Consider the following 17,773-nt stretch of genomic DNA (forward strand, 5'->3'; position numbering starts at 1 on the left):
TAAATCAATTTTATTGCAAAATGTGTTTTATTTATGCTTAAAGTGCTAAAAGATAGAGTTACATTATTTGAAATTGTTAACTTATATTAGTAGAAATTATTATTAACGAGAAACCAGAATATTATAAGTATTTTTATTATTAAGCTGACAAGAATCCTGAAGGCTTATTGTTGAGGTCGTCCAAGCGGCGTCGCAAAAATGTATTCTGGAAAAAAAAATGCTAGTCAAGTGCGAGTGCGACCGACTCGCGCATGAAGGGTTCCGCACCTCCGTTCAATGTTTTAAAAACATATAGTTCAGAAATATTTTTTTGTCAAAAATTCTAATAGGTACAAGCTTTTTTGCTGGCGGTACTTTTTGCCCCTGGTTACCAAAGTAGGTAGTCGTCAAGACGAATCAAATGAGACCAAAATCGATACGGTCGTGTCGTTTTATTACGGAGTTCTTATGGCCAACATTTAACTTCATCATCAGATCAGCTCTACGTCATAATATTGCATTGTCATCGGATTTATACATGCATGCAAAATTTCAGCTCAATCGGTTGAAGATATCCACTTCAAATTTAAGTTGAAATGTTAATTCCACCCGAACAAACATAACTAGTTACATTACATTACAAGTTAATAAAAACATATCACCAAAATGTAAGCACTAGGTGCAACTATTTTGAATAAAAAACAATTTTAGATTCTCATCCTCTTTGGCTGTCGCCCTGTCGGAGGCTGAATAGCGCTTTAGACTCAGGCCATGCGCCGCGTCAGAAAAAAAATGGCTGTCTGCCAGCGCGGTTCATTCATCTTGACGAGGCTTTTTATTGAAAAAAGTAAAAAAAAAACAGTAACTATCACTTATGATACCAAAAGCATGTAAATGATCGTTATGTCCTTGCTAATTGCTACATATTTGCTGTGACTTATTTTTTAAAAGTGTTTTTCAATAAAAGGACACGCCAAGATCGCTTACCTTCTTTCTAATGCTAAAAAAACGAAGTTTAGGCACGAAAACATCTCGTTCTACATAAAACCAACAGAATTACCTCTCTTAGTAAATCTTCTTCTCTTTCGGCAGCGACTTTTAGCATTTCCTTAGATTTTTCCAGCAACAAGTCTTTATCCTGAATAGCCCGCTTCAGATTAGCTATTTCAACGCGTAGCGACTCTATTTGATTACGCCCCTGAAAAATTTAATTAACTTTAGCTAACGATCATTATGTGCTCTATAGTGATTCTGAAAGATTTAGCTCTGTACCTATGGCGCATCGTTAACTTGTAACGACAAGTGGAAAGGATACCTCATTCCTTTATTATTGCATTGTTTGTTTGGTCCTGGTTCGATTCCCGTGTCGGGGCAGATATTTGTATGAAAAATACGAATGTTTGTTCTCGGGTCTTGGGTGTTTAATATGTATTTAAAATAAGTATATATTTATATAATTATATTTATCCGTTGCTTAGTACCCATAACACAAGCTTTGCTAAGCTTACTTTGGGACTAGGTCAATTGGTGTGAATTGTCCCCGTGATATTTATTTTTATTTATTTATTTATTGTTAATCAAAGTGTAATTAATTACATACGAAATGTCTACTATGTATGGTAGATGTTGCAACACGAAGTAATTTTATTTACATATCAAGAAAATACTACTTAATAACCAGCTGTTACCCGCGACGCTATCCGCGTAGAAGTATGAAAAATAGTTTACACCCTATTCTCAGATCTACCGAATATACACAAAAAATTAATAAAAATCGGTCAAGCCGTTTCGAAGGAGTTTGGTCACAAACATTTTTGACCCGAGAATTTTATATATTAGATATTCCAGTTTTTTGATTGGATCCTCATAAGTCTTACCCTTTCTGTTCCACTATGAGCACTACCTGGTCTTGAGCCTGAGTCCACACGCCTATGGACCACAGATGACTTCTGGTCCGCCTGGAACTTGCTCACTAGACCTGAAGGGGAACACATTTATAATATCAACCATATGGACAGCATTTTGTTTAGTCATCAATCTAATTTTGTCTATGTACAATCGCCAGCGCGGTAGTGTTTCCAGGCCGTCACAATTCTAAGAAGAGACCTGTGTCCTGTAGTGGGACCTATAATGTACCTACTATAGGCAGGCCGAGATAATCATGGGTCTATCGACAAAATCGATGATTCCACCAACACCAACATTGAGGTTAGTAAAGACATGCGTACCTCTTAATGTGAGTATGGTTTGTTCGAGATCATTTATTCGGTGCTGATGAGCATTGGTGGGTGTTGTTTCGATAGTGTTAACTCTTAAGGTCAACTGTACATTCTCCTCTTTTAACATTTCACAATAACTGGAAAAGAAGCAAAAAATGAAATATAATAAGATAATATAAATGCGAAACCAAGAACTAAGCAAATTTTATAACGAGGCCTAAAACACAGGAGAAATATCGTTAGATGGCGTTAGTATCGTGAGGGTTTTTGACGTTACGGTCTCGCTTGCAATTGGCTCATTTAGTTATTAATAATAACTAAATGAGCTAGCGACATTTCGCCTATTTTTTAGCCCTCATTGGAGGCGCCTTCTAATGCCTACTAAAGCACGTCTACTAACTTTTAACATTGGTCTTCAACATAGCTCGTTGAAAAAAAAAACTGCACCAATATGATATTTCAGTTTATTTAGAGGAATGATCGAGGTATAAAAATATTGCTAACCTTTTCCAGTATTCCAGCTCTGGCTGTGTGTCCTGTGATGGTTTGAGTGGCGACCGAATCTGCGATTCAAGGAGAGATGACTCCAATTTCAGCACTTGGCCCTTTAGTGCCGTGATTTCTGCTAAACACTTCTCATATTCTGACACTAGGACTTCATTTCCCTGGAGATTGTAATATTGCTTTCATTGAAAATATGAAAATTAAATATATTATATAAATTAAAAATGTCGTCTGATAGAACTATTCTTAATATTATTATATAAGTTAATGTGTCACCTCCAATTATTATTCGTGATAGACTTTTATATTCATTAAAAACGAACAAATGTTTATTAACGGTTTTTAAAGAAAATAAAAGTCTATCACGCATAATAAAATTGTTGGAGTAGACACATTCTTATACATATATTAAGAACAGTTCTATCAGACCACATTTATAATTTTCATTCAATTTTTATGGAATAATCGAGAAAACTATCAAAAATGCAACGTTTCCAGCTCAGCAGGTATAAAAGATACTATTACCACCAACCTTCCTCTCTGCACAATATAGGTGTGTTACTGTAATTTGAGGTCACAACTAGCTAAATTGATCTCTTCCTTGAAAACTGGATGATTTAGTCCACAGAACACCTAAACTCACCTTCTCGGCGACTTCTAAAGCAGCAATTCTCCTCTGCTGCGCCTGCACTCTATCCAACAGAGCTCGGGATGACACTGGCGGCGGGGACGACGGTGACTCGAACCGTGAACTCTCCTGCTCACGAAGAGACTTCTCAGAGTGCTCGCCCTCTTGCTTCTCTATCAGGATCCTGCTTTCACCTAAGTAAAATAATACACGTCTCTGCATTTAACACTATAAGATTAAGTATTACGACTTTACTTTGTTGACTAACAGTATGTATGTATGTATGTATGTATGTATGTAAATAATTGATTGTACATACACAACACAACACAATAGTAGTAAGGATGTAAATTTACATAAGCACGGAATATCAGTAAAAGGGAATTTAGAAAACACATGTCACGATGTCACGCGATAAACAATCAAATTCTTAATATACCATAATTTTCGTCAAGCATCTTTTTACTGGAATTGAGACTAACTTTTAACTTCGTTTAGTCTTGACAAAAGTACACGTTTTTCTTTCTCCAGTCTTGACAACGCTGACTTGGCAAGATTCAGGCTGACCTCTAGCTTTTTCACCTCTTGGCATTTGTCTTCATATCGGGTCTGCCATCGATCTGATGACTGTTGTGCTCTACAAAATTAATAGATGATAGGTAAATGACAATGTCCTACGTAAATATTTTTTTTGAATTATGTGAAATGCGCCTATGCCAAATGCAGGTTGTTACCTTTTCCATTTATCCCACAATCCCACACTGGAGTTTGTGTCACGCCTGGCACTCGAAAGTTGTGCCTGCAGTGAAGCGATTTTGTTTTGGAGGGCTGCCGTTTCTGCTGTCGCCACCTTACTTCCTGATGTGGAACTGTCATTAAACATTATTTATACATTGATATTATTTATATATAGTAAATTGTTTTCCGTATCTATTCTACACATATTGACGGCATTATTTGCAAAACAATTTAGATAATTCATTTTTTCAAAAGTTTGACTTTGATTACAGAGCCACTTTTTTAAATTCTAAATATTTAATAGTGTGATTTCTTTTGTAGATATTCCGTCAAATTATCACTGTTACCTTACTGTTATCTTATGGGATAATAATTTGTGTCTCTTCTACCATTAAGACGAATAAAAAGAGACACTAATATTGAGTTACACTTTGGTTAGCTGTATTTTGTATATTTACATGCGAAACACTTGGTTTTTGAGATTGTGTGCGTCTAGTCTCGCGCGCCGCTCCCGTGACGCGAGCGCCTTGATCTGCCTTCGCAGCATCGCATTTTGCTTGCTTATTAACTGTTTCTCGCGACGAAGACGCTCTATTATTGGCTCTTGCCTGAAATAATCATTTACTATCAACAAAAGAACCATAATAATAATAACCAGATGGTTGAACACAAAATAACAAAATAAATTATTTTTTCGGTGTGGAATTCAACTTTGGGAGTGCTTAATTTAAGGATAACTCTCATCTCATGTATTCATCTTGATTAACCACTTACTCGTAGCCATCTCAAAACGCATTATCTTTATTTTTTCTATTTTAGCTTACCAGATAGCAGTAGAAGTGGCTGGCATTCTTATATCATCATGGATATCCCGCAGATCAAGTGCGGAGTCAAACTTAAGCTCTAACCGCTCTGATCCATGTTGCGATATGACATCGCTTACTTCTTCCACCTCCACTATCGCGGACAGATCGAAACTAGGATCATTCACTGCCATTATTGTTTGCATGTTCATTATTTGACTCTGAAACCGTAAAGAAATGAATGTTTATTTTTTGAATTAAAAAGTTTTCCATAATAATAATTTTGATAACTACTACTTAAATCTTAAAATTATGAATAAACTACATTGAGGAAAGAAAGCGACTTACTTTTAAGGTCTGAATAATTGATCGCAGTTGCTCAATCTGGACATCCTTGTCTGCTGCCTGTTTGACATGCAAAGCTTTCTGTTCGGAGAGCTTGGATCGTAACTCAAGGTGTTCACGTTGAGTTTCACTCAATTGCGACAACCAGTGCTGATTCTCAGCTTTATATGATTCCACCTTAGAAAAAGATGTTTATTTTTCAAAAACAAATCTTATGATTGGATAATCAACCTGAACAGGGATTATTAAAATGATGATGGCACAAAAAACTGATGATTCCATACACATTTTTTGTTGATAATTTGGAAATGTTAATCCTACTTAATATTATAAATGTGAAAGTTTGTGAAGATGTTTATGTTTTTATGTTTATTACTCAATCACGTCTAAACCGCTGAACCGATTTAGATGAAATTCTGTACACAGATAGTTTGAGTCCCGGGGAAGGACATGAGATAATTTTTATCCGGGAAAATTCATAGTTCCCACGGGCGGGATAGCGATAAACGAATACTACGCGGACGGAGTCGCGGGCAACAGCTGTGCTTGGTTTGGATAGGTATTTAACTAAACGTAAACAAACTTCAGCTGCCATTATGTGGTACATTCAAAGATTTTAAACATTTTACTTATCTATCATTGTAATGTAATACAAACTAGAATTGTCTATTTCAATAAAGAAATGTGAATGTTTAGATAGTTTCATGGAGGAATATCAACATTTAAAATACCAATTGACGTTGTTTTGTTTACATTTAGTCAAATATCTATCCAAACCAACTACACCGTGTCCAATAAGTTTGCATATAAAGTTTAGATACTTGATAAAATAATAGTATATTAGGTACTGCAGAGGGCGGGAAAAGTTATTTCGTGGATGAGAATAGTTTTGAAGGACGAGGCTTTGTGTTATTCCAGAGGTCCAGCTACCTACATATCAAATTTCATGGCCCTAATCCCGTGAGAATATTGGGATAAAAAGTATCCTATGTTTTAATCCAGGTTATAAACTAACTTTTCGCCAAATTTCATCAAAATCCGTTCAGCTGTTTCAGCGTGAAGAAGTAACAAACATACTAACTCACTCACTCACTCACAAACTTTCACATTTATAATATTAGTAGGATTAATTAAAATAAGAATATGATGGCTTGTAGTCCGTATGTCTTTAGGGTCAGTGCAAAAAGATGTGTATTCGAACTTATTGGACACGGTGTATAGTTACCAATATTTACTCACTTCATGCGAATGCCTTTCCTCTAGTTGAGAACTTAGTTGTTCCATTTTGCTAAGCCTTTCAGAAGCCAAGTTCTTCCAGCGGTCAATTTCGCTTTGGTAAGACATCCTACAACACGAAATATGATGTAAAAAATATACTCAGCGGCACAATATTTATTTGGCCCATTCTCCATACAAAATTACCTATTACTGCATACATTCGAGGGCCAGATTTTTGCCGATCAGTATATTTTTGGAATTACATGTCAGGGCAAAGGAGTTTCATGATGGCGAGTGATTTCTAAGTGTGTTTTATTTGTTATTAGATCATAATTATCGTCCGTGCAAACGAAGTCTCTTATATTTCAAAATTTTTGAGCCATTTCTTAGCTTAATAAACACCAAAAGGTAAAAATACTCACAATTCAGTCTTGCTTCCGTCTAGTTTATTTCTTAAATTAAAGCATTCGTCTTCAAGTTGCACAATTTTTTGTGAATATGTTGCTACAACACCTTGTAGTTTTTCAGAGTATGAAGCTTCAGTATCACTGTCTCTCCTGTAATAAATTTGTTAGTAACTCACATATTGAAATTATCGCCTATGTTTACAATATGATGACGTTATCACATAAGAATGATCGATCGTTGCATCTTTCGTTTTAACCAAAATTATGACGTCGAAGGAAGCGGGGTTTAAAACAAGAAATGCCTACTGCTTTTTTACCTTTCCAATTGAGCTTGAAGTTCTTGAATCTTAGTTTGTAAATCTTTTGTTGACTTTATATATTCATCTCTCTCGATATTAATTACTTCTTGATATTCTTTTACGATTTCATTTTTCTCCTTTTCTATCTTCTTCAAGGAATGAAGAAGCTTTTTATTTTCTTGTTGAACTGAACCATCGATTTCATCTCTTTCTAATATTTTCAGGTGTTTGCTGTCGAGTCGACGACGTAAATCATCAATAGATATGTTAAGACTGTTGATTAGTTTGTCTTTCTGTTCATTGGTGTTCTGCAAGTCTTTAATCTTTATGTCCTGGCTGATCTGTGCAGTATTCGTATTCAAAATGTCTATTGTTTGTTGGTTTTGTATATTTATAGCATTAATTATTTCTTTCCTCTTTTCTTCATTTTCCAAACTAAGTTTGTTTATTTCATTTTTCAGCCGTTGGATTTCTGGATCTTCATCTGTTTGTACGAGCTTAGTAATTTTTTCCCTTTCTAGAACGTTCGTTTGAACCAATACATCAACAGTTTTTAAGATTACGCTTTTGTCTGGTATTTTCAGAGGAGACCCGGGTAAGGTATCAGTTTTTTCAGTGTGACTTTTTGTTATATTTGTAATTTCAGTAAGAGGCTTAAGAACTTTGGGTTTTGGTAAGGTAATAGTTTGACTTCCTGCAAGCATTAATTAATACCGTTAGATAATTTATACCTAAGTGAAATAAAAATATCGACTTTAGAGGTGAATACATGTATCTTACGTCGTGAAATCGAGTCATCATCAGATACGAGGTCTTCCACTTCCATGCTAGCTACTCCTACGTTTCCTTTCGACTTTTTAATTACAATAATGTCTTCGATGGTTGATTTCTCAAAGCCCTGATTGACAAGTAGCAGTGTTTTTTCCAAATGATTGCAATGTCTCATAATTTCATCTCTTGATTGTTCCAAAGTTTGAATTTTCTTGTTCAAATAATCAGATTCTCGTGATAGTTGATTTTGCTAAAAAATATACATATATGTATTCAACCTACATATTAAAATGTGAAAAGACTATACCAGATTATTCGTTTCATGAAAGATAATTACCGTTACAAACAGTTTTAATTTGTGTTGACAGGCATCGTCATCTTCCAAGCATTTGTTCTTTGAAAGATCTAATATTTGCTCAAAAATGCTATGTTTTATGATGAGATTGGCTTGTAAGTCTTCTATTTCATTGAGTTTAGCATTTACTGACTGAGTTTTCCGAGTCAGTTCTTCCAAATTATTTTGATAGTTCTCAATAGAAGTTAATGGCATACATCCAAGGTACTGTTGTCGTAGTGCTTGCATAACTTCATATAAGTACCTAAAAATGTACATTTCCATTAATTCCTTTACTATAAGCACAATAACATTTTTAGTGTCAGATTATAGTAGCAATAAGTTTTACCGGAATTTATTTTCATATCTAGCAGCATAGACATCGAATATATTGTGACGCGCTTTTAACATTTCTTCTGCTTCTACCCTTGATTGTCTTTCCTTGTTTAGAAGTATATTAAGTCTGTCCATTTTTTTGTGACTCTCAGATGCCTGAAGATGGGCAACTAACACCTCACCACTTAGCCTGTAATAAAAAAGGCAGCTCCTGGAGAAAATATCTATAAGTTAGAAAGAAAAATATTATCTTTCATACAAACAATGCTAGATTACCTTGCTATAATCGCTTTATTATCACTAGCAGATTGTAGATCCAATATTTGATGTCTTAACATATTAATTTCCATGTCCGTATCCAACTGTTTATGTTGTCGGTCCTGCAACTAAACTAAGATAAATCCACTCTAGCCATTTGGGAGATTATTGAAAAAAAGTGATGATAACGTTAATTCGGCGATTTCAAAGGCAGTATTTTTTTATTAATTCAGCATTAAAGCCATAAATTCTTTAGAAAAAATAAAATGTTTATTGGATTTACCTTCATTTGATAGGTGGGTGGATCAACTTTTTCTTGTTGTTATTCTGTCCCATCAGCGAGGGGACAAAAGTAGTACAGTTTAATGGAAGAAATGTTGTGTCACATTATACTAACATGCTTATTAGAATTACCAATTATAGAAGGGGCTTAAAGCAGCGTTTCCATCAGAGGTGTGCGAGGATGTGTTGCGAGGAATATGTTTTTCATTAACCAATAGAAACTCTTCATTTACCTCGCCTCGCTACGCTCAGCTGTTTCCACCAGAGATGTGCTGTGCGAGGATGTGTAAATGAAGCGTTTCTATTGGTGAATGAAAAACACATCCCTCGTAACATATCCTCGCACATTATTGGTGGAAACGCTGCTTAAAACTACCACAAAATGCATGTTTGACCAATTTTAATCCTATAAACTTACGGTTTAAAGAGCGACTCAGGAGACCCTAAATATAGCAACGAGTGACAAGAAAAAGTTGATCGGCCCAGGTATAATCGATTACAATTTATCTATCTTTGAAAAAACTCAGTGTGAATTTGTATAATTTTGATTTAACAGACCTGGATTCTGGATTCTAGATTTGAAAAAAAAACTGTCAAAAAAAAGAAAACAAAAAAGAAACTTCTTTCGCTGATATGCTTGGATGGACTTATCTACATTTGAAAAAAGCTGTCATATGGGTTTATCTGATTTTGATAACATATTATGATTTTAACTGTATTTTTCTCAAAAACCGCACGGAATTATACTTAAACTATAAAATTGTAACAAAACTAGTTTTTACCTTTTTATTTAATAACAAAATCTTAAAAAAATGACAGAATTGGATTTACCCGAGTTTAAAGTTAAGCGACTAAATTTTTTATTCAATTAAAAACTGTAATAAGCTTAATAAAAAAAAATACTTACTTGTAATAATGCAATATCTAGTTGTTTTGAAACGTGCTGAACTTGCTCTTTTAATGTTTTATTGTCTTGAATACTTTTTTGAAACTGATTATTTAAACTAACCACTTCTTCATTAGTAATAGCTGACAGATTTTGATCTCTGAAATTTAAAAAATAACTATTTACTTCCTTAATTTTTTCAAGTAGGTAGTTATTTTCTTATTTCTGTATAACATTAAATCACGTTAGCACCAAGCTAGCATATCACCAGAATCTTCGTTATACTCCTTACTCACATTAAATTTGCTTGACAATTCTGCAATTCCATGTGTTTGGTTTGTAATTGTTCAATTTCTTTTTCTTTTTCATTTAATTTATTGCAGACTTCTTGTAGTTGCTTTTGCAACACCGAAGCTTCTACAGAATCTAAATCTTTGACATTTTCCTGGTTTACTTGAACACCTAAAAATTAATAACAGCGTAACTGTAAAATTACAGTAAAATCTGTGTCTGTAAAAGAATATCGTGGTCGTGGAGCATAACCTAAATCAAGGAAGCTAGAGACTAATAATTTGGCACAATACTTTGAGGTAGAGAAATATAATTTAAAATACTTGGAAAATCATTACCATTGAGGTGTTTTTGGACTTCATTAATGATGTCTAATTTATCTTTTTCAAGTCTTTTTATTAAATCAAAAGGTACAGAGCTATTTTTGCTTGTTCTGGTCAATAATAATCTATATTTGGAAACAATTTCCATCAACGTATTGTTTTGTTTCCAAAATAAGTCAATTGATATTGATTTTCTGAGCTTGTCTGTAATGTCAATTAGAGTAAGAATCATTCTATTAATTTGAGTTTCATACTGTGATGCTGCTAGCATTGCATCTCTTTGACAATCTAAGTGTTCGTTTTGGATATTTTCATTTAAAGTTCTTATGTACTTATAATTCTCCTCCAAATAGGAGCATCTTCGCTGTAAAACAGCAACATTCGGAATGCTGACCAAACCAGGTGAATTATCACTTGTACTATCATCTACATTTTCAATAATTTGAGCCTTCAAATTTTCGATTTGAGCTTTGTATTGTTCTTCTTCTATTCGCCAATTGTTTCGATCATCGGCTGCCTGAATTGCTAGAGACGTCATTTTATTAAATAAAACATTAAGTTTGTTATGAAAATACGCAAGTCCAGACCGTAATTTATTCTCATAACGCGAGTCACAATTTGCAACATAAGTTTCAATTTCGTTTCTGTCATTTAAATTAATTTTGTCATATTCTTTATCAGTCAACCATGATCCAAATTCACCAATATTAACATCCGATTCTGTGGTTTCATTTATGCTATCTTTATTTTCTATTGGCATTTTAGATTCCATTGCGGTCAGCTTTTGTTCCAACTCAATTGTTTTCTTTGATTCTTTTGTGAGTTTGTCCATTATGTCCAAAGTTTCTTTTCTAAATAAACATAGGTATTTGTAAAATAAACTGGTTACAACAAGAAAATATTAAGAAATATAATTTATTTGTGGATCTAATCCATCCAAAAAATATCAACGTTTATTACCTAGCGTCATTTAATGCGGTTAATAGAGCATCTCTACCACCCAGAGCAGCTTTGAGCTCCATAACAGCTGTCATGTGCGGTGCAAACCAACCGGCTGCATGCCTCGCTTCCATAGACTGTAACACTGCTTCCAAACTAGGACATTGCAATGCGAGCACTCCTGATGATGTGTTACCTTAAAAAGAGGGACCAAATCTATCTTTCTATTTTGATTGAGTATTTTAATGCTTAAAAGCCGCGATTTATTATTGAAACTTACTATTATCTTTTAAGAAGTTTAAAATTTCTTGGAGGCCTTTACGTAAGCCTTCATTTTCTTCCGCAATAGCGTGCATTTCTTCATCTTGATCCTTCTTCTCTGTTGTATCTCCTCGATTTTTTTTTGTTTTGATACTGAATATCTGAAATTCAAGTTTTTATATTTGATCACATCATCTACCATTGAAGCTTGTGAAATTCCTTAAAGCGATAAAACTTACCTCGAGGAGTCTATTCCACCATCTTGCGGTATATCATCTTTACAAATCTCATTGATTTGTTCCTTTTGATACCCCAATTCAGTTAACACCTTTATAAGATTTTTCGTCTTTAAAATCAAATTATGATTTTCAAGCTCCACAGTCACCAATTTATTTTCTGTTTCCTTCAATTCCCTTTCTAGTCTTTGATTTTGTTTTTCTATTTCTTGATATTTGCTTATTATTCCTTTATTGTCAATTATGTAGCTTAATGGGATGTTTAGTTTTTGTCTGCAATAAAATTATTGCTAATACTATATCAAGACTCAAGTAATCTATAACTAGAAATAATTAAAATGATAAATTGCTTACCTCATGCTCTCATTTTCTAGCTGCAAATTGTCCACAATTTCATTCAATGTGTTAATTTCTTTAATTAATGATTTGGTTTCCCCGTTCTTTATTTTCAGTTGGTATTTCTTTTGCTTCAAATTATCAATCATTTCCTTGACACCTTCGTTATCTTTGATCAATTTTAATTGTGATGATATTTCGACCAACTTCATTAAAATAAATTAAGATTATTAAAGCAACATCTGTACTCACGACCGAAATAAATAAATTAAAAAATACCAAAGAGACAAAAATATGAATACCTCTCTCTCCCTGGTAGTAATTCTTTCTTCAGCTTCAGAAAGAGCCTCAGTTAACGATTTAACTTTTTTCTTAAGTTTATTTATTATGGCCATTTCCTTGCCTTCATCACTCTCATTTCTGACTTCAGCCGCAGAATATTCAGTAATATCCTCTGTACTCAACTTAAGCCGTTCATTTTCTCTTTTCAAGCGTTCTATTAACTTTGCCGATTGCAACAATTCTTGCGAAGCTTCCGTTAATTTAGTTTGCATTTCTTTCATTTTATCTTCTTCTATGCATGGCTTTAACTAGTATAAATGAGACATTAAATTGAATGACGTTAAGAAAGTTAAATCGAAAAGTTAGGTGTGAACTTACTTTTGGTGACGAAACTTTTGGAATTTGTATCAAAACTTCTTTTAGTTTAGTATTTTCATCTTCCAGTTCTTCTATTTCAATTCTTTTTGATTTTGCTACATTCTGCAAACGAAAGTAATTTATTTAATCAGCAACCGTATTTAAATATATCATAAATAGTGCATAAGGAAATAGAGCCCGGGCCTAGTTGCGCAATAAAGTATTTTAATGCTAATTCTAAAGTGCAAGTAACTTTATAATGTAAGTGCGCCCAGGATTTAAATTTTTTGCAGCCTTCCATTATACCTTCCAATGTTGAGCTTTCGCTTTGATATCTGCCAGAAAACTTTCCTTCTTGTTTTCGCTTTCAAGTAACTCTTTTCGTAATGATTCAATTTCGATAGATAAATGTGCTTTTGTTTGTATGGTTTGTCCCAAGTTTTCTGTAAGTAAATTTATTAAAATTTGAATTAGCTGTTATAAAAAAGCATTAAGTATTATTTTTAGTTAATGGACATAGGTTGTCTGTACCAGCATATAATATGTTTCAAACCAACCTTTCAATTTAGTGTTTTCGTTGTTGATTGTGAAAATTTTATCAGTTAGATTTTCAATAATGCGTGTAGCCTCTGTAAGTTTATCTTTTAGCATTGAAAGTTTTTCCTTAAGTTTGTTGTTATCTTCTTCAAGCGTCTAATAAACAATAATAAAAGGGATATAAACTAAACGTTTAATAAACAGTAAAGTATTTTATTGAGAAACAAATTTTGACATATTTTATTCTTATATGTTGGTAGGTAATCTAATTCAAAAATTAATTTTACCTTAACATCACCAAGTAATTTCCTTATGTGCCTATTCTTTAAAGTAATCTCATTTTCAAGTTGGGCTACAGCGTTCATCTCAGATAATGCATCTCTGCTAGAATCAGTATCATTTCCCTGTTCTTTCTTTTCTTCAAATATTAACTTTTTGCCTTCTAATTCAGCAATATCAGCATAAAGTTGATCTAATATTTCCTTATTTGCTTTGATAACTTCTTCCTGATCTGCTATTATGTCTAGTACACTGTCATTGCTTCTAGTAGGTGATGCTAAATATAATTTGAAGTGAAATACATACCTACTTAAAATTAGTAGTAAACCTGAGAGCAGCTGCGGTATGACTAGGATTGATTTGAAAAGTAGGTAAAGATACGAAACTTGAAAGTAGTCTAAGGGGCTGTTTCTCCATCCATTGATTAGTGTTAACTGACGGTTAAATGTGATGCCGTCTCTATTTGTTTTGTTCGAATAGACGGAGTCGGCATCACATTTAACCGTCAGTTAACACTAATCAATGGATGGAGAAACAGCCCCTAAATGTTGAAGATAGGCAAAATGATTGAAATGAAACATGAATTATAGAAGGAAACATGTCATTATTTTTAAAATGAAACAAAACTGCATTCTAAGACTTCTGAAAATGACTACGTGTGTTTTGACATTCGGGGATCGAACGGACTAGGTAAACAAAAATAAATCACGACTATACTTTTAGAGCATAAATCGATAGATAAAGATCAACAAACATGGTAAACAAAATAAAAAGAAGACCATTTAAGATAAACTTTCCTTTTTTTTTTTAATAAACGTAAAAAGACACACAGAGCCCAAAAACTTTTTAATGCGGTTTCTTTTTAAAATAAAGGAACGTTTCCTGTGGGCAATTTTTTTTATATTTTTTAGTAGTCATTCTACTCCAGGTATAACGCATTAGGCTTAATTAGTTATTTTAAGCACCCGTTCCAGTATAGGTATCAGTTACGATTAGGGAGGTCAGGTAGTAAAGTGACAAGCAAATATCCCAAGTAGGTAACTAGTTAACTAAATCAAGAACTTACCCACGTACGTTCCTTTCCCTTTCCCCTTTGCAGTTTTTCTTTGAGTTTCCAACTGGCCAAACAAATTGTTAACCTAATCAAACAAGTTTCTGTTAGTTTAGTTAACTTCCACAACTTTCGACTGAGAAGGAAATAGTTGCTATATTCAGAGAATGTATAATTACCCTGTTAAGAAGAAGAAGAAGAAGAAGAGAAGGAAATACTTAGGTATGTAGCAGCAATAGATACTTTGGTTCGGCTTGATTTTTTGTTCTATGTAGGTAGGCACTTACTTAAATAATAATTAAATTATTTTAATTCTACTAATATTATAAATGTGAAAGTTTGTGGAGATGTTTGGATGTTTGTTACTCAATCACGTCTAAACCGCTTAACCGATTCAGATGAAATTCGGCATACAGATAGTTTGAGACCCGGACAAGCACATATAGGTTAGATTGATAGATAGATTGAAACTTTAATCCTCATAACAAAATAACATGGCTCTATACACGTTTTTTATAAAAACAAAGGAATAAACGTTAAGAAGAAAAACACGTTAACAATCATACAGAGAACAAAAAGATACAAAACAGATATAGAGAAATCACATTGTAATACAGGGAGCCATGTTATGTAATGAAGATAAGGCGCTGACTCAGCATAATGCCGCGGCAAACAAGCCGTAGCGCTGGTATTCTGCCAGTACCTGTGTGAGCTTGAATGCCGGCAACGGTGGTATCTACCAGTGATGCCACATTACATGCCAGGTTAGTTTTTAACCGACTTCAAAAAAAGGAGGAGGTTATCAATTCGGTTGTATTTTTTTTTTTTTTTTTTTTAATGTTTGTTACCTCAGAACTCCGTCATTTATGAACCGATTTGAAAATTTTTTTTTGAGTTCGTCTAGGAATGCTTTCAATTAGGTCCCATAAGCAGCAAATTAGGATCTGATGATCGGATCTTAAGGAAATCGAGGGAACTCTTCAAATATTGTAGGGACACCTATGGTAATTTGGATATATTTAGCAGTAACTCGTGCATTTGCTCTTGCAAATCATAATTTGGTGAAGTGGAACTGATGATGAAGACCATATTTGACCAACGGAACTACTACTATCAATAACAAGTATTTCACGGGTTAAATTTAAATTATCATTATTAATATACTTACCTAGATAAGCGACTAAAAAGAAGCTTTAAGTTAATGATTCTTTCGAACTGATCTGATGCTAAAGCCAGAAGGTAGGCGACGGAACTCTGTTATAAAACAACGTAACTAAGTCGTGTTTGGGCTTAATGGAATAGTTGTGAGATGTTCTTTGGCTACAAATCACTAAAAAGTGAGAAATAAAAAAATTTTTAACAAAAAGTTAAAACCGACTCCAAAAAAATAAAAAAATAACAAAAAATGGAACCGACTACAAAACCCTTGAAAATATTTTTCTAGGTAAGTAGGTACGTACTAGCTCGAAGTCGGTGACTCAGCACGACCCAGCAGGAGGGATTGAAACCCATAGTATGTAGGTGAGGTAGACGACTATTGTGAATTGTCCCACTCCTGCTGGCTCGTGCCGAGTCACCGACTTCTAGCTAGTACGTACCTACTTACCTAGAAAAATATTTTCAAGGGTTTTGTAGTCGGTTCCATTTTTTGTTATTTTTTTATTTTTTTGGAGTCGGTTTTAACTTTTTGTTAAAAAAATTTTTATCCCGAAAAATTTCATATGTAGTTCCCGCGGGATAGCGATAAACGAATACTACGCGGGCGGAGTCGCGGGCAACAGGCTAGTTATTCATAAAAGCTTTGTAAAAAGATACCACAGATTACTAATATGTAGAGATACTTTTAACATTCAGCAAACTATGTTCCCGAGTCCCAATTGCCAAGACATCAACGGCTGTTTATCAGTGTAAGAGATCATTGTTAAATAATTTTGTCTTACCTGTTCACTTTTGAACTTCAAAATATCTTGTGCAAGTCGAAACAGTGTTTTGAGATCTGTAAAATTCAGTTCGATATCATCTGCTTCCATCCATGATAAATTCTCGCAGAGCTTTTCTTTGTCAGCTTGCTTTAGTTCTCTTTGAGAGAAACTCAATAATTCTCTCCAGTCGGTTTCTACCATTTTCAAACATTAATTGAATTATTTTTCAGTTATTAGTATATTAGATGATAATAAAATGATGTTTTTAATTTTTAACAGTGACAAAGCGATGCGTGTTTTCCCTTTGTGCAACCTTTGTGTTTGCCAGTGTTTACAGTGTTTTGAAGTTCAACGGCGTTGCTTAGCAACACCACTCTAGGTATAATACGGAACAAAGAGGTTAAAATGCGAACGTTTGTGAGTATCCGTGTGCGCGACTGTGCTTGCGTTGTATGTGTGTATTTTACTACCTACCTCACACCTACCTAATTCACGGTAACTGATCGCGTTTTAGATTAAGTATTATTACAAGAGCGAGAGGGACGGTACGATACGAACTTCGAGTTTCGAAGTAGCCTTGCACGCTACGCTATGGATAATCAATCAATGATCTACGGCATTAGCGCATCGAAAATGATGCGTAAAAAGGTGAGGGAAGAGGCTACAATAGAGAAATCTGTCTCCAGGTAGGTAGGTAGATATTGTGCCTGGGGACGGAAGTCGGAAGGAAAAGCGTCGGAAGTACCTAGTTTAAATTACCTATGCGTCTGAGTCGAGAAACTTCCATGGTGCGAAGATTTGGAGTTTCTTTATTTGCTCACTAGATGGTGCTAGGGGTCGCTATAAATAAAGGCATCGTACGCGTACGCAGCATCCAGATAAAGCTAATTTATGCGGCATCATATTAGGGTCCACCAAGACACCTATGTGTGTCAATGCATAGACCAAATAT

The 17,773-nt window shown here is 34.1% G+C and overlaps 2 protein-coding genes across 2 annotated transcripts in view; one reads left to right on the forward strand and one right to left on the reverse strand.

Annotated features, from left to right (window-relative positions):
- LOC141427433 (putative sodium-dependent multivitamin transporter) overlaps nucleotides 1-17,773 on the forward strand; it is a 214,150-nt gene that overhangs the window by 29,383 nt on the left and 166,994 nt on the right. The window lies entirely within an intron of this gene.
- LOC141427431 (uncharacterized) lies at nucleotides 13-17,190 on the reverse strand. Its single transcript, XM_074086853.1, has 32 exons — nucleotides 16,840-17,190; nucleotides 14,915-14,987; nucleotides 13,857-14,125; nucleotides 13,590-13,725; nucleotides 13,339-13,475; nucleotides 13,054-13,155; nucleotides 12,696-12,983; nucleotides 12,412-12,599; nucleotides 12,061-12,330; nucleotides 11,841-11,974; nucleotides 11,582-11,756; nucleotides 10,637-11,472; nucleotides 10,304-10,469; nucleotides 10,029-10,167; nucleotides 8,858-8,967; nucleotides 8,595-8,771; nucleotides 8,249-8,510; nucleotides 7,921-8,161; nucleotides 7,159-7,834; nucleotides 6,857-6,991; nucleotides 6,456-6,561; nucleotides 5,220-5,393; nucleotides 4,893-5,092; nucleotides 4,527-4,676; nucleotides 4,065-4,199; nucleotides 3,813-3,967; nucleotides 3,346-3,524; nucleotides 2,703-2,863; nucleotides 2,208-2,335; nucleotides 1,857-1,957; nucleotides 1,040-1,177; nucleotides 13-205 (listed from the first exon to the last, which is right to left on the reverse strand). The coding sequence occupies exons 1-32, from the start codon at nucleotides 17,020-17,022 to the stop codon at nucleotides 140-142; spliced, it is 6,390 nt and encodes a 2,129-aa protein (XP_073942954.1). The 5' UTR covers nucleotides 17,023-17,190; the 3' UTR covers nucleotides 13-139.

The sequence above is a fragment of the Choristoneura fumiferana genome, chromosome 4, assembly GCF_025370935.1.
Source record: "Choristoneura fumiferana chromosome 4, NRCan_CFum_1, whole genome shotgun sequence".
Lineage (NCBI taxonomy): Eukaryota > Metazoa > Arthropoda > Insecta > Lepidoptera > Tortricidae > Choristoneura > Choristoneura fumiferana.

What these genes read in the sequence shown, in the direction of transcription:
- LOC141427431 (XM_074086853.1), bottom strand. Translation starts at nt 17,022, where the DNA reads ATGGTAGAAACCGACTGGAGAGAATTATTGAGTTTCTCTCAAAGAGAA. An exon ending in CGAAAGCTCAACATTGGAAG is followed by an intron (nt 13,156 to 13,338) that starts GTATAATGGAAG and finishes TTTCGTTTGCAG; the next exon opens with AATGTAGCAAAATCAAAAAG. An exon ending in GACGGAAGCAAGACTGAATT is followed by an intron (nt 6,562 to 6,856) that starts GTGAGTATTTTT and finishes TTCGTGTTGTAG; the next exon opens with GATGTCTTACCAAAGCGAAA.